The sequence below is a fragment of the Rhinatrema bivittatum genome, chromosome 17 (assembly GCF_901001135.1).
Source record: "Rhinatrema bivittatum chromosome 17, aRhiBiv1.1, whole genome shotgun sequence".
NCBI classification, from domain to species: domain Eukaryota; kingdom Metazoa; phylum Chordata; class Amphibia; order Gymnophiona; family Rhinatrematidae; genus Rhinatrema; species Rhinatrema bivittatum.
In genome coordinates, this window is record NC_042631.1 from 50,312,099 (window position 1) to 50,329,320 (window position 17,222).

General features: G+C 44.6%; 1 protein-coding gene across 1 annotated transcript in view; it reads right to left on the reverse strand.

Annotated features, from left to right (window-relative positions):
- LOC115079136 (adenylate cyclase type 10-like) overlaps window positions 1–17,222 on the reverse strand; it is a 621,147-nt gene that overhangs the window by 312,575 nt on the left and 291,350 nt on the right. The window contains exon 18 of the mRNA XM_029582255.1: window positions 14,324–14,515. Within this exon, the coding sequence (XP_029438115.1) occupies window positions 14,324–14,515 (192 nt within the window). The remainder of the gene's footprint in view (window positions 1–14,323; window positions 14,516–17,222) is intronic.

The following is a 17,222-nucleotide window of genomic DNA, read 5'->3' on the forward strand; positions in this document are numbered from 1 at the left end:
AAGGGTTCTCATATGTACAAAATAATCAAAAAGCTTACCGATATCAATGAAGCAATTAGCCCGCTACTATCTGTCTTTCTCATACGGTCAATCAGAGATTAATCCTGCCTTCCTTCCTTTCTTTGTTACAAGGGGTTTAAATAAACAGAAAAACCAGGTAGGAGCTAGTCTGCTCCTTCTCTTTCAAAAAAGTTAACAAATTTGCCCCCCCCCCCCTTCCTGTAACAGAGGGGTCTGAAGCTGGAAAGCTTCCCAGCTCAATAAAGTTGTCTTTGTTGCCCCCCCCCCCCCCCCCAAATAGGGCTAGACAGGAAGGGCTCTCACCTTTTTTTCCTAAGAGCAAAGATAAGAAATAACAGTTCTTCTATTTTTTAATTTTTTCTTCTGAGCTTCCAAGGACACTGGTGTCTGTAATTGGAAAGCATCCAAAAGAGGCCCTTTTCTAGTGCAGGGCATATGAAAAGCAATTATGTTTTAATAATAACTTGGAATAACTGACTACACTATTCATACATGATTATAAGCACGTATTATAACATATTTACTAACATATTTTCTGACACAGAGAGGGGACAATGTGGTGGAGTCACTGCGATTGGGTATCCAACGCCAAACGGTTCCTTTTTTTTTTTCAAATTAAAGAAACTTTAAGTGGCATGGCATACTTCCCTGAGAGGTAAGGGCTGCCCTGTCAATGGTGCTGAAGAGGGAGGCAACCAGACCATCAGCTGTCACCCCTGGCGCCGAAACCTGAGCAAATTTGGGGTTTCTAACCCCTGCTCGCTATCGCCTGCTACCAGGAGGGATTGATCCCACCAGGACCTGCCACCTCCTAAGCGGCACTGCTTCCCAGAGAAAATATTTCCTTCTTTCTCTGCTTATTTTTTTTTTTTTAATCGGGTACAGAACAGCAGGTTTTGCAACACCTCCATCTGCTGGAGACAGAGAAATACTGAGAAATAGCAGGTGGCACACCGGGATTAAGAGGCGGTGCCTGAGAAAAGTTCTCTGTCTCCATCTGCTGGAAGGTAGGCAAAACCCAGGAGTCTGGACTGATCTGGGTACATACAAGGAACTTGAAAGTTTTAAATGATGCACAAGACTCACCCTTTTCAAATATAAAACCAGGGGTCATAATCTGAAACTCCAAGGGGGTAGACTGAGAAACAATGTCAGGAGATATTTCTTCACAAATTGGTGGTGTATTTTGTTTCTACCTTTTAAGCCTAGCCCTAATCAAGAAGCTCATCTTCAACCTAATCCTGATTATTTGAATTTATCATCTTATCTGGAGAATTCCAATATTGAAGTGGCTGACAGGTCCAAAATGTTGATTTCTTTCTTTCATGATCAGGATGTTGCCTTTGTAATGAAGTCTTACTTTTCGAATTTTATTGTTCCTTTTTTTGGGGGCCTAGTCAGAGTTTTTCTAGACTTAGCCAAGATAACGCAAATTTGACATAAGGCATTTGTGATCTGAGGACTTAGCCCTAGGTGCCTCATTTATCTTAAGATATCCTTTGAAGTTTTCTTTTAGGTTTTGTTTTTTTTAATAATTCAAACTTTATTTGAGACCAGACAGAAAAAAGAAAATGAACATATGACATAATAGATTATATCCTGTACAATATTTCTCAAATTACCATAATTGGATCAAAATTGTGTAATTATGGATCAAAAGTAGAAAAATCATAAGCCATAAATGTTGAAATTAAATGGACAGCTAAAATTTCTGCCACAGAATGTTTCTCCATAATTAGTAATTTACTGTAACTCTTTTTACATGTCACAGGTCAACCATTTGTATTCCATATCATAATACAATAAAACTTAGTTCCATTTAGTCTCTTCTTTTATTTATTTATTTACCCTTATTCAATAAACATATACATGCTTACTGTGACTCCAACATCGCTCTAAGCTTCAACAGCAAGAGGAAACGTGGAAAAAAGGATTTGCACTCACAAAGAGGGGAGTAGCTGGCTTGTTACGGCGGTTACTACCCCAAACCAAATAAGCCTGATACTTCACTTTCAATGCATATACAGCATAGTTCTCTGCTTCAACGGCAGGGGAGAAGAAAAAACTGATACTTCACACATCCAGCAGAGCTCTCTGCTTCAACGGCAGGGGAGAAGAAAAAAGGGTTCGCACTCACAAAGTGGGGAGTAGCTGGCTTGTTACGGCGGTTACTACCCCAAACCAAATGTGCCTGATACTTCACTTTCGATGCATATCCAGCATGGCTCTCTGCTTCAACGGCATGGGAAAAAGGCTGATACATCACGCATTTCCAGCATAGCTCTCTGCTTCAACAGCAGAGGAAAAGAAAAACTGATGCTTCACGCATATCCAGCATAGCTTCAACGGCAGGGGAGAAGAAAAAAGGATTCGCACTCACAAAGCGGGGAGTAGCTGGCTTGTTACGGCGGTTACTACCCCAAACCAAATGTGCCTGATACTTCACTTTCGATGCATATCCAGCATGGCTCTCTGCTTCAACGGCATGGGAGAAAGGCTGATACATCACGCATTTCCAGCATAGCTCTCTGCTTCAACAGCAGGAGAGAAGAAAAACTGATTCTTCACGCATATCCAGCATAGCTCTCTGTTTCAATGGCAGGGGAGAAAAAAAAACGGATACTTCACGCATATCCAGCATAGCTCCCTGCTTCAACGGCAGGGGAGAAGAAAAACAACCAATAAGGGCTGTATAACATAGTCTGGGTAGAACAAGCATGGGTGTAGCTTGCTTATTGCGGTGGTTACTACCCCTACTACCCCTAACTAATCAAGCTAGATATTTCACTTGGATGCAGCTCCATCACTGCTCTCTACGTTAATGGTGGGGGTGGAAGGGAAATAGAACCAAGAGCTAAGAGAAACAGATAAGTATGAGAGAAAAAATGTGTGAAGCTTGCTGGGCAGACTGGATGGGCTGTTTGGTCTTCTTCTGCCGTCATTTCTATGTTTCTATGTTTCTATATGTTTATATATTGTACTCAAAACCCAAATCCTAACCCTCCCTCCCCTTCCCCCCCCCCCCCCCCCCCCCCCATAAACTTCAATTAAATTGAAACCAAGCCTCTCAGGGATTTGTTGAATAAATATGTCTTCGAAAAAGGGAAAAGGACCATCAACAATTTTTTTGCGTATTTCTCCATTCCAAATAAGAGGACCATGTTTTTTGAAATGCTGGTACCCTTTTATTTTTATATACAGTTATTTTGCACAATCTATAGAGTTTTACAGTGCGAATTTGGACTAGGGCTAAGGTGGGCATTATGCTTTCCCGTCATTTTCTGGCCTTTTCACATCTAGCTCCTATTGAAATGAATGTCATTAGTTTCTGTTGATACTTATTCCCTTTGGCATATGGTTCATTTAAAAATGCTGTTTTGGGAGTCAATATAATCTCATTTTTTATAATAATGCTCAGCCAGTTGGATATATCCACACAAAATATTTTAATTGATGAACAATTCCTCCACAAGTACCTCGTTCACTGCAGCCCTTCCAGCATTTATCTGATATTCTGAAATAGATTTGTTGGAGTTTTGATGGAGTGTAATACCATCTATATAAGAATTTAAGGCCACTTTCAATTAAAGTGGTAGATATCAGACCTTTACTAAGCAAGCAATAAGTGCTAGTCCAGAAGTCTTCATTTTCCTCCTCCAAATCTGCCTCCCAGGCCCATACAAAAATCGGTGTTTGTTTAAGTTCCTGATTTAATAATTTATAAATCTTGAACACTATTTTCTGTGTTTTGTCTGCTGATTTACAATATACCTTAAACATGGTAACATTTTTAGCAAGATCCTGTTGTATCAATGGGGTCTGCACAAAGTGCCGAAGTTGCAAATAGTGAATATCTAATTTGTAAGGTATTGAAATCTAACATGGTTTTCCCATACCTAGCGTAACTATGAATACCTTTCTTTATCCAAGTAGCAAAGGATTGAAAGGCCAACCCTTCCATAAAGTCCTTACGATGGTAAAGGAAGGTATTAATTGAACAAGCTTTGGGGCCCACAATAGTAAGCTTCCACTTGTTCCATGTTTGCAATGTATGTAAAAGTGTTTCAGGAAAAGCTTGAATGAGTGGCCATGTCTTTTTGGGTTGCCATGGTAAAGCCTGTAAGGTTACATGGCCGATATTACTTGTTCAAGGGTCAATCACAAAACAAACCCACCAAACACCAATTGTATATTCCAGCATACTAATTTGTAAACAAAATCAAAACAGCAGTCTGCTGGTATTCTTTGTAATGCACCTCACTGCCATCAACATTTGCTGGACCCTTACATCCCGAGTCAGAATTTGCAACAGACTTGTTTGTGATATCGGGTCACTTTACTTTTATTTAAATAACATTTATATTTTGTATATTTTTGTTCATATTTTTGTATATTTTCAATAAAAACCAATATGCTGACAAAATTTAGGTCCTCCGAACAAATTGTCATTCTAGATAATGCTGAGATAGAGCAAAGATTTTCCGGTCACAATCCCAAAAACCTTAATTTGAAGCATGATACTTATCATCAAAGAAGGCGTCAAAGTCCCGACACGGCCATGTTTCGGACCAAAGGTCCTGCTTCAGGGGAATGACTTCTTCTAAATCTCTTGGTAATCCAAATGTATGAACCATTGCATCAGCATCACGAATTAGCTATTCTTGTGCAGATATTTTCTTCCTGCGGTCTGCATTCAGACTCGCATAATTTAAAAAATGGTGATGGACCGGAACCTTTATGAGCCCCTACCGGAAACACGGCAACACCCTCAGTCTTCAAACAAGTCCACTTCTCCACATGGCAATGAAGCTAAGCAAGTCTTCCATTACGTCCTACATTGAAATCCACGCCCCTCAACGTCATCACAATTTTATCCATATGAATGGGAAAGTCTTCCATCACATCCGAATGGACCCAAACGATGGTAGTATTTGAAAAAATCCCTCATAGAATCTAATATAAACTATTGCGAGTACACCTGCCTACTTAAAGAAACCTCAATATATTCTTATACTGCCACAAGATATCGCCAAGAAATTTCTCCTTTGTAAACAGAACTATAGTAACAATAAAAGGCTTAAGTAGATTAGATCAGTGAGTACCAATTAATTTTTTCATTCAGGCCATAGGGATCTACAGAGTTCAAAGTGAAAATCCAATAGTGCTCACGTCGATTCAACCAAAATTGTACATCACCCCCTCTCGGGTTTTGCTGTGCTTGTTCCAAAACAGACCATTGTAGATCAGAAAAACTATGGTTCTCCTTTATACAGTGTTGGACAAGTGGGGCTGTAATCTCCAAAGTTTAATACAGCTCCTATGTTCGATAAGTCTGGTCCGGATTTTTCTTTTAGTTCGCCCGACATCTACCAAATTGCATGGGCATTGGATGACATAAATAACACCCACAGAATCACATGTGGTGAGAGTATCTCGGTGCACCACAACGTCCAAATGTGGAGCCTGCCATTGATCACCCGTGAGTGATAGAATGCACATACCGCAGTGGCCACACATCTGATGTCCACCAGATTGAGACTTCATCCGGGTGGAAGAAAAAGTAGATTTCACAACCTGATTCCGAATATTCTGTCCTCTAAAATAAGCAAACCTAGGTCCAGATTGAAAAACCCGATGTAGGGATAAAACTTGCCAGTGTGAGCGTATGATGTTCACAACCACATTCACGTGTTTTGAAAATTGCAATGTGCATGTAAGATTCTGATTGTAGGGACGTTGTTGATATTGAAGCAATAATGCCCTATTTGTGGACAGCAACATTGATAATAACCATTAAAAACCTCCCCTGCAGGTCCCGCTGGCACCCAAATAGTTCAAATGCAAAGTCCTTCTATAAAAGAATCCCAACCCTTTATACCTTGCCCCACAAGCTGGCTGACCAATACTGCATAGAGTACAAATCAGAGCTCATCAAATATTCAAATCTTCCTTTCAAATAAGTCTCCTGTATCATCGCAATTGCAACGCTTGCTTTTTGGAGATCTGTTAGCAATAATTTACTCTTACATGGATAATTTAACCCTTGAACATTTAGGGATAATATTTTAAAAGCAGCCATACTCTCCTAGTATAGTAGTAGTCTTAATGCTATAATTATAGATGCTAACATTATCCTACAATGGTGTTCTATTAAATTTGAATTTTGAGCGCTCTCAATTGTCAATTGGGAGACCCCTTTTAAAATAGCTGAGGCATTGTTAATTTTCAAATAAAAAACAGCATAACCCTTACCCTCAAATTCCGCCCCCCCCCTGCCCCCCAACCCTCCACGCGGGACCTTTAGAACATTAAGGTTCCTTTTAATACCTCTTGGCGGAAATAGTCATCGAAGCATCATGGATCATCTCCCGGTAGGGCCGCTAGCTAGTATTCAAAAAGCAAGAACTTTTCATCCAGGGTAAAACCACAGAGGTAGATCTTAAATAAGTACGCCGGATTTTATAAGATATGCGTGTAGCCGCGCGTATCTTATAAAATCCGGGGTCAGCGCGCGCAACGCTGCACAAAATTGGCAGCCTGCATGCGCCGAGCCGCGCAGCCTGCCTCTGTTCTCTCCGAGTCCCCCCCACCTTCCCCTCCCTTCCCCTATCTACCCCACCCCCCAGCCCTACCTAAATCCCCCCCCCCCCACCTTTGTTGTGCAAGTTACGCCTGCTTGAAGCAGGCGTAACTTGCGCGTGCCGCCTCGGCAACCCCCAGCACAGGCTGCAGTGCCGGAGGACTCGGGACCGCCCTCCCGGCCCACCCCCGAACTGTCACCACGCCCCCGGCCCCGCCCCAGACTGCCCCATGACCCCGAACACCCCCCCCAGACATGCCCCCTCCCGCCCCTTTTACGAAGCCCCGGGGCTTTGCATGCGCCGGCGGCCTATGCAAAATAGGTGTGCCGGCGCACAAGTGCCCTGCGCGCGTAAATCCGGCAGGATTTACACGCGTAGGGCTTTTAAAATCTAGCCCACATTGTTCTTCATTAGCCAAAAATTAGTACTTTCGCCTTGACTTATGTGTCTTTATATATATCTGCTTAATTTTAGGAAAGCTATACTGAAAACCTTATAGTCATGTTTTATCGGTATCAGGGGCACTCTAGTCCGGGGTTCTGTGCAGTCTTTTCCCACCCTTCCCTGCTCTTCTCCATCGTGGTTCTTCCTTATACAATGAGTGGGAGGGTGATCATGGCTGTATTTCTGGTGTGTTGAAGCCTGCTTCCTTTAAGACTCTCTACAGCTTACTTTAGGCTTTGCACTCGATGTGATGTTCCTTTAATAGAAAACCAGAGTCCAAAGGGGTATAACCATCGATATCAAATGTCTTCATTACATAGAAACATAGAAACGATGGCAGAAGAAGATCAAACGGCCCATCTAGTCTGCCCAGTAAGCTTTACACTTTTTATTTTTTTTTTCTCATACTTCTGTTAGAACCAAAAGGTTACTAAGAGCCAAGACTATTTCCCTTCCACCCCCACCATTAATGTAGAGAGCAGTCTTGGAACTGCATCTAAGTGAATATCTAGGTTAATTAGTTAGGGGTAGTAACCGCCGCAATAAGCAAGCTACACCCATGCTTATTTGTTTACCCAGACTATGTAATTCAGTCCTTGTTGGTTGTTGTCTGTATATAGATCCACTTTTCTTCATTCCCCCTGCCATTGAAGCAGAGAGCTATGCTGGATATGCGTGAAGTATCGGACATTTTTCCCTGCTGTTGAAGCAGAGAGCTATACTGGACATGCGTGAAGTATCGATCTTTCTCCCCTGCCGTTGAAGCAGAGAGCTATGCTGGGTATGCGTGAAGTATCGGTCTTTCTCCCCTGCCGTTGAAGCAGAGCGCTATGCTGGGTATGCATGAAGTATCGGTCTTTCTCCCCTGCCGTTGAAGCAGAGAGCTATGCTGGGTATGCGTGAAGTATCGGTCTTTCTCCCCTGCCGTTGAAGCAGAGAGCTATGCTGGGTATGCGTGAAGTATCAGTCTTTCTCCCCTGCCGTTGAAGCAGAGAGCTAAGCAGTATTGTTGTTACGGGGGTTTCAAATCTTGTCTTTTCTTGAGGGTGGTTGGAGATATGTCTGCAAAAATTTGTAGTTGCAGTGCAGATTGTTTACGTGCCAATGAGTAGATACGCTCCTTGACCGCAAATTCATGAAAGCATGCGACAATGTCACGCAGTATGTTTACTGGGCCTAAAGCTCGATGGGCTCATTCAATCTTTATGTGAACTTCAAAAATCAGGAAGCGTTACATTTTCAGCTCTTCCTCGGCTTAGAACATCTTTGCAAATCTGGGTTATTACTTGAAGGCTATCTGCGTATTCAGGTATTTCTGGAATCCCACGAAAGCATAAATTTACTCTCCGATTTTTGTTTTCAATATCTTCCAACTTCGTAGCAAGTAGTTTTATTATCTTTTTGTAACACATTCAGTTTTTCCGCTTGTGATTCCATTAGCATTTCATATTCGAATAGGCGGCGGCCCATTTCACTTACTTCTTTTTTTTTTTTGTCAAAATCATTTTTTTTATTGAGGAGCAGAGACAGTACAACCATCAAAAACATATAGAAGGTGCCAGATATCATTTAACAGATCAACAATCATAAGGTCAAACCACACCCCCGTCATATTCCCACTGGTTACTAGTCGCACTGCCCCACACCTTTTCAGAGTCCGGCAGACACAGACCGCCAGACAAAATCTATGAAATCAGACACCCAACACACTCACTCCACTCATCTCATAACATGCACTCCCCCAATCCCCCCCCCCCCCCCCCACCTTTCCCCGGAACCCCTAGAAGAGTAACACACTAACCTCAGAAACCATACACTTCATCCAGATTAAACAGCGAGTTATAGTCTAAAAGACCATCCAACAACTCCCTTACTTACTTCTTTTAATTCCCCCACCTTCTTTTAGTTCCCGGAACCAGGTTCAAAATTTGCCTCAGGACGGGATTTCAGAGTCGAGGGCAGATATTTGTTCCTCTTGAGTTTCATCTGACTCGGCCCCAGGTTCCTCAGCCATCTTGTCTTTCTCGGCCTGGACGCCTCCAGCTGTTTTTCTTGTAGGAAAACTTGCAAAAATCAAATGATTTTCATCTGATCGACATCTAGTTGTGGATTGTGGGGCAGGAGAAAGGGTCAATACCTTCCTGTGTACACCACATGGTAAATCTTTTCCACTTAGAATGATAGTTTTTTCGTGTGGAAGGTTTGTGTGAAGCTACAAGCACTTGAGAGACATTAGTTGAAAGATTAAATGGTTGCAGGATCAAGCTTTCAACATCCATGCTGTAAGGGATAGGAATTGAAGGTTGGGATAGCGCAACCTGCCCTGATCCTGAGTTATGAGAATGGGTGCTGTGCCCAGGCGAATTGGTTCCCTGATGGAGAGATCGAGGAGTATGGGAAAACATATTTGTCGAGGCCAATACGGAGCTATGAGTATCATGGACCCTTTGTCCTGTTGGAGCTTCACTAGAGTCTTGGTTATTAGCGGTATCGGGGGATACGCGTATAGAAGGCCTGAATTCCAGTGATGAGCAAAGGCGTCCTTGGCTAACTGGTTTCTCTGCTTGTGCAAGGAGCAAAAATTGTCCACTTTGTGATTCAGTTCTGATGCAAAGAGGTCCACTGTTGGTTGACCCCAACATTGAAATATCCTGGTCGCTACGAAGGGATCCAGGGACCACTTGTGAGGTTGGAACTGACGACTGAGGCAGTCTGCCACTACGTTGTGAATGCCTGCCAGATAAGTGGCCGGAGAAACATTGAGTGTGTTAGGGCCAATCCCAAATTTGTGCTTCTTCTTGACAAAGGAGATACGAGCCCGTACCTCCCTGTTTGTTCAGGTACCACATGGCTACTGTGTTGTCTGTCTGTATCAGGATAGTTTTGTGGGAAAGGCAGTCCTTGAACACATGTAGCACAATGTATAGCTCGAAGCTCTAGGAAATTGATTTGAAATGTTGCTTCGAGTTTCATCCAAGTACCTTGAAGTTTGAAGATGTCCTATGTGTGCTCCCCACCCTAAGGTGGATGCATCTGTAGTTAAAGTTACTTGCGGAATTGGTTGTTGAAAAGGTAGGCCTGTGAGCAAGTTGTCTATGTTCGTCCACCAGAGGAGCGAGGAATGTAGTTGTTGAGTTATTTGAATTGGAGAGGACAGTGGTTGAATGGCTTGTATCCACTGTGCTCTCAGGGTCCATTGAGTGACCCTCATGGCTAATCTGGCCATAGGAGTGACATGAACTGTGGAGGCCATGTGACCCAGAAGAGTGAGGCATTGATGGGCTGTTGCATGTGTCCGTGTGCATAGAGAGTCTGCTAATGAGGAGAGTGTCTGTGCACGGTCTTTTGGAAGGAAAGCTTTTGACTTTATGGTGTTTAATTCTGCTCCGATGAATTGCAACAGGCGAGATGCTATGAAATGGAATTTCTGGCGGTTGATTAGAAATCCCAATGAATGGACTAGATTTATTGTGAGCTTAAGAGAGTTAAGAGCTCCTTGCCTTGTCTGGCTTCTGATGAGCCAGTCGTCCAGGTAGGAAAAAACGTGTACACTTTCCTTGTGCAACTGGGCCGCTGCCACCGCCAGGCAATTTGTGAACACTCAAGGTGCTGAGGCAAGTCCGAATAGCAGAACCCGGTACTGGAAATGCTGACATCCTACTAGGAATCACAGATACTTGCGATGAGGAGGGAATATTAGTATGTGAGCGTAAGCATCTTGAAGATCCAAAGAACAGAGCCAATCTCCTTTTGAAGTAGAGGTAGCATGGTGCCCAATGATACCATTCTGAATTTTTTCTTTCGTAGGTATTTGAGTTTCCAGAAGTCTAATATGGGACGTAGGCCTCCTGTTTCCTTTGGAATGAGGAAATATCGGGAGTAGAATCCTCTCCCCTGCTGAGGTCAGAGAACTGGTTCCACGGCCCTGGCTCTCATGGATAATTCTTTTTGTAAAACTGTGGAATGATTCATCACTGTCCAAGGTGAGGTGGGTGGAGTATTGTTTTGCACAGTTAGAAAGTCCAGATGGTAACCTTGAGATATGATTGAAAGTACCTATTGGTCGGTAGTGATGTGTGACCAATTTTGATGGAAAAAAGTGATCCAACCACCTACAGGTAAATTTGGGGTCAGATTGGCAGACAGGCTTCGGTTCTCTGGTGAGCTTTCAAAATCCCGAAGCCGGGCCTGTTTGCGGTGGAGGCTGAGCTCTAGGTGCTCTTGGGTTGTCGGGCTTGTGCTCTTTGCGTTGGCCTTGATGACCTACCATGGGTTGCTGGAGGATAGTATCTCTGTGGTCTATAATATGGTCTTTTGGAATCCTTCCTGGGAGGAATACGTGCAGATGGCTAGGATTCTGGTGGAACAGAGGAAAGATGACGTAGAGTTTCCGAGTGCTCCTTCAGTTGTGAGACTGCCTCACGTACCTCGTCTCCAAAGAGATTATCTCCTGTACAAGGAAGATCAGCAAGCTTTTCCTGTATTTCTGATCTTAGGTCTGAGGCTTTCAGCCAGGCCCATCTGTGAGCACTAATGCCTGTAGCAGCCATCCTGGATGAAGTTTCAAAGCTATCGTATGCTGCTCTAACTTCATGTTTTCCAGCTTCCAGGACTTTATAAATAATTTATTTATTTATTTATTTATTTTTTCTATACCGACATTCCTGTAAAAGTAAAAATCATATCTGTTTACAATGAAACTTCATATAATGTAATATAATATAATATAATATTATATAAACGTCATATAATTATTAACTTAAATAATGTTGCTGAAAGAATCCTGGAACTGTTGGAGAAGAGATTCAGATAACTCTTGGAGTTGTTTCCACAGATTACGCTGGTACTGCATCATATAAAGTTGGTAGGACGCAATTCTGGAAACTAGCATTGAGCCTTGGAGCATCTTTCTGCCAATGGTATCCAAAAATCTGTGTTCCTTTCCAGGAGGATTTGAGGAATGTGGTTTAATCCTCTTAGATTTCTTTTGATCCGACTCTACTACTACCGATTGGTGGGGGTAGTTAGGGCTTCTAAAGCCAGGAATGTGCTGTACCAAATAGGTGGCATCAGTTCGTTTATTCACAGGTGGTATGGTACAAGGGTGTTCCCATAACCTGTGCTGTAATTCCACAAACACTTCATGTACTGGTATTGCCAGGATGTCTTTAGTTGGAGCCATGAATTGCAATACCTCCAGTGTTTTCTGTCTAGTATCTTCTTCCGATACTAACTGGAAAGAGATAGTGTCAGCCATCTCCTTAATGAAAGTAGAAAAAGAGAGGTCCCTCTGGAGGGAACTTCCTTCTTCCCTCTAGAGGAGAATGATCTGATAGGACATCCTCCGATGAAGAATCAGTATCTGGATCATCCCAAGTGTCCGAGGAAGGTGGACGTGGAGGAGTCGATGGAGAATGGAAAGATGGAGTGGAGGAGTAGCCTAGTGGTTAGAGCAGTGGGCTATGAACCAGGAGACCAGGGTTCGAGTCCCACTGTCACTCCTTGTGAACTTGGGCAAGTCACTTTACCCTCCATTGCCTCAGGTACAAACTTAGATTATAAGCCCGCTGGGGATGGGGAAATACCTACAGTACCTGAATGTAATCCACTTAAAAGTGCAAAAATCAGAATATAAATCTAAATAAATAAATGGCATCAAGGGTTTTACCGGTGGTCTCAAAGGAAATAATGAAGAGAAAGTTGGTTTTGGATGAGAGATTCCCGATGGACCTGGTATAGGCTCAGGCATCGGTAGATCTTTCGTTATTTCTTCTCCTATAGGCCGTGGCGTCGGGGCATCGAGTAGTTTCACTGGATTGGCCCCGATGAGAGTATCCAATTTTTCCAGTATTGGCGCCAAGAACGACATATCCGGCATCGGTGTAGGCATCGGGGCCGGCGAGGGTGTCGGCATTGGTGATGGAGTCGGAGCCGGCGATGGACTCAGTGATGGCAATGGAATCGACACCGGTGAAGGGATTGGCACCAACGATGGAACTGGCATCGAAGGTGGAATCGGCATCGGCAGTGGTATTGAAGGCATCTCTCAGAGTGCATCTTGAACTGCCTGGCGGATATAACCATCCAGTTCCGCCCTAATAGCTGATGAAGTCAGAGCAGCTATAGGGGGGAGGCAATGAAGGCGAAACCGGCCTCTCCACAGGTCCCTGTGGAGGCATGGTTCCCGGCACCGATATCGGTGGGGATCACCTAGGAGTCAGAGGCCCCAAGGGCAGTAGAGACTCCTCCCTCCGAGGTTTCTTAGGAGTTGGTTCGATAGGTATCGAGGGAACTCCAGGCATCGTGTCCGAATCCGGATCTTGAGGCCTCTGATGTTGATGTCGGTGCTTTTGTCGATGTTCGATGCCCATTGTTTCAAGAATGGATGTAGACCTTATAGATGACCGGGAAGGGGTCGGTGATGGTCGATCACCCGCTTCGTCCAGACTACATCAGGTTTTTAGAACTACTTTTTTAACCGCTCCAGCCAGAGACGATTGTGTCAAAGTTGAAGTCGACGGCATCAGTTGAAGATGAAAAAGATGCTCCATGTCATCCATACACACTCGTCTACCCTTCGGTGTCATTTCAGCGCATTTCAGGCATGTCGACACATCATGTCTCTCGCCGAGTCAGAGTACACATTCAATGTGCGGGTCCGTTATGGACATAGCGCGAGAGCAATTCGGGCACTTTTTAAACCTGGTAGCCATATCAAAAGCCAGACAGCCGTCGATGACCTTCTGACTGGATTTAATCTATAACGGAATCAACCGGAAAATTCAAATCACTCACCGGAGATGAAAAAGAGGGAGACCCCTACAGTGGGATACTTTTTAATGAATATTTTGTGAAATTTTTATAGAGTGAATTTACCACACAGGGCTCCTTACCCGCGAGGCTAACAGCAGAGTGGAAAAAAGAAGACTGAAGGGAGACCCCTGTGGCTCAGGGAATGATGGCATGCTGGGCATGCTCAGTGGCCTCAGTGTGCCAGTCAAAAGTTTCTAGAAACTTTGACAGAAAGTTTTCCGTGATAGGGCTCCATCAGTGATGTCACCCATATGTGAGGACTAGCATCCTGCTTGTCATGGGATAATTGGTGCTTTAAGTGTTATACAAAATAAAAACTCTCCAATCAAACAATAATAATAAAAAAAAAATACATATAATGGTGTCAGAACCCAAGAGCCTTTGCTGATTCCCAGCCATGTCTTCCCCCTGAGGCTGAAGGACTTACAGGCATATCATGGTCAGAGACTGAAAAAATGACTTACATTTATGACTCGCAGCATGTCTCTCGAATAATTTGCTGGTATTGAAGCTCTTCACTGCTTTCTGTGATTTGGTGAGAAAAACATCCATCTCATTCTCTGCCTCCTGCTCCAAGGGGCATAGCTCAATGAGTTTACTGACAGACAGACACTGCAGCAGCTCTTTGCAGTAGTAAGGAATGCCATAGCTTCGTTCTATCAGAAATCTAAGGGGAAAAGCAATCAGTGCTTATGACTCGTAGCCAAACTTCATGCCTAATGCAACTGGTATTTTTCCTCTAGCCAACTCAGAATTGGTGATGGACTGGATACACAAGAAGGTGTACAAGCACTACACACTAGTTTTATTCACACATTTATACAGTTCCAATTCTCATGTAGCTTAGTCCCTGGCATGATGGGAGCTTATCCCTTTGGACTGATTGTCACACAGATGAAACACAAACAGTTCAGGCCTCTGGATCTGTTGTCCATATGCACTAGGATCTTTACCTCATGCTGGGCTTTAACAGAAATTCAAAGCCCACAGCTCCCAACAGGTAGTACAGCAATTCCCTGTGATCTACTTAGCTTTGTTATTGTCTTACTAAATTCCAGGCTCCCTGTATCCACCACTTGGTAGCTTCCAAGCAATGTCATTTCCCCTTGGACTGCTTTGCTTGGGGTCTATTTACTAAAGAGTGTTAAAAATTAGAACTAACTACTTACTTGTTAATTTCCTTTTCTTTAGGACAGTCAGATGAATCCAGAACAAGTGGGTTATGCACCTCTACCAGCAGATGGAGATGGAGCAAACTGATGTTACAGTTATACCCCTGCAGTGACATCAGCCTGCCAGTATTCTCTTCAAAAGCAATGTTGCACCGGAGGTGGACCTTTGGGCCGAGGTGAGGTTGGTGCAACCCGTAGGAGGGATCATACGGGTCCCCACTGTCGGCAGGCGGAGTAGGCTGAAGGACAGAGGCCGGCTGGTGCTTCACCAATACCAGCCCTCGTTCCCACGGGTTGAGCCTTTGGGTGCCAGGGTCGGCTGGACATAGGTGGGCCTCCGTATATCGTCATCGATGAAAGGATCAAGGTCAGCCCAGAGGCAGCAACTGAGAAGAGGAAAAGTCTGTATTGGGCGAGGTGGAGTTCCTGAGACCAGGGCGCCAATGGAATCAAAGTCAGACAGGGGACACCCGAGCAATAACAGGCTGAAGCCTGAATGAGCCAAGTCCAGGACGTAGACTGAAGAGGCATTGTAGGGCAAGCTGGAGTCAGGGCTGGCGGCAATCTGGAAGCAGTGGCAAGCAGGGCTGAGGTCTGGACAAGTAGAGAGTCAAGAACGTAGTCAAGCAATGCAGAGGTCCGGGTCTGGAGAGAGGCAATGGAATAGTCAGGCAATGCAGAGGTCCGGGTCTGGAGAGAGGCAATGGAATAGTCAGGCAATGCAGAGGTCCGGGTCTGGAGAGAGGCAACGGAGTAGTCAGGCAATGCAGAGGTCCGGGCTTGGAGGGAGGCAATGGTGTGGTCAGGCAAAGCAGAGGTACGGGCTTGGAGAGAGTCAACGGCATGGTCAGGCAAAGCAGAGGTCCGGGTTTGGAGAGAGTCAATGGCGTGGTCAGGCAAAGCGGAGGTCAAAGTCCGAGGAGGCAATCCGAGGATAGGCTGAGGATCAGGAACACAGGAATGAGGAAACTAGAAACAGGAGTCAATGAAGATCAGGAACCAGGAACGAGGAGAGTCTCTTAGGAGGCAACGAGTACTTGACCAGCGATGAGACCTGTTGCAAAGGCAATCCTAGGAAGCGGGGCCTGGGCTTATATACTGGAGCTCTGCTGATGTCATCATCCGGGGCTGTGGCTCAGTTCCCGCCGCAGGCCCTACTTAAGACATAGTGATGCGCACATGCGCGCACGCCTAGGGAGGGGCACAGTGCTGAGTAGCGGCGTCTCTCCACGCACCACGCGGAGAGGCCTGAAGCGGAGCACAAGGATCAGTAGCTGAGCCGGAGGCATCAGGGGTGGCCAGAGGATGGAGCCGGCGGCCTACCGCTGCCAGGGACGAGGGACCAGGCACTGGATTCACTTGAGAAAGGTGAGGGGGCCGAGCCGCAGGTCTGCCGCGGCCAGCATGCGTAACAAGCAATTGTGGACAGACTAACAAAACTAGATAAAACAGATAACCATTTCAATACTCAGCCAGAGGCAACACTGAGCTCGGACAAGAATGTATTAACAGTAGTCTAGGGACTGGACTAACACTTACCGGTAATCCTTGTAACACAGAGTCACTGAGGAGGACTATAATACAACCATTTGGCAGCCAGGGGAGGGAAGCTGGATTCATCTGACAGTCCTAAAGAAAAGGAAATTATCAGGTATGTAGTAATTTCTCATTTCTTAGTGTTCAGTCAGATGAATCAAGAACAATCGGGATGTACCCAAGCTACTCCCGAATAGGGCAGGAAACTGCCTGCGGTCCACTCAAAACTGCACGTTCAAAGGCTGCATCCTCCAGGGCTTGCACATCCAGACAATAATACCTGGAAAAAGTGTGTAATGAGGACCACGTCACAGCACAGCAAATGTCGACAGGAGACAATTTCACTTCCGCCCATGACACTGCCTGAGCCCTAGTGGAATGAGGCCTTACCTGACTAGGTAACAGCTTCCCAGCATCATTGTATGCAGCCATGACTACTTCCTTAATCCAGCAAGCTATAGTAGCCCATGAGGCTGGCTCTCCCTGCATGGTACCACCGTGAAGGGCAAACAGGCGATCTGTCTTCCGTAAAGATTTAATAACCTTCAGATACCTGACAATATGTCTCTTGACATCCAAGGGTCACAAAAGACTATACTTCTCATCTCTCTCTTTGCTCAGAGACGTCAGGAAGATGGACTGATTCAAGTGAATG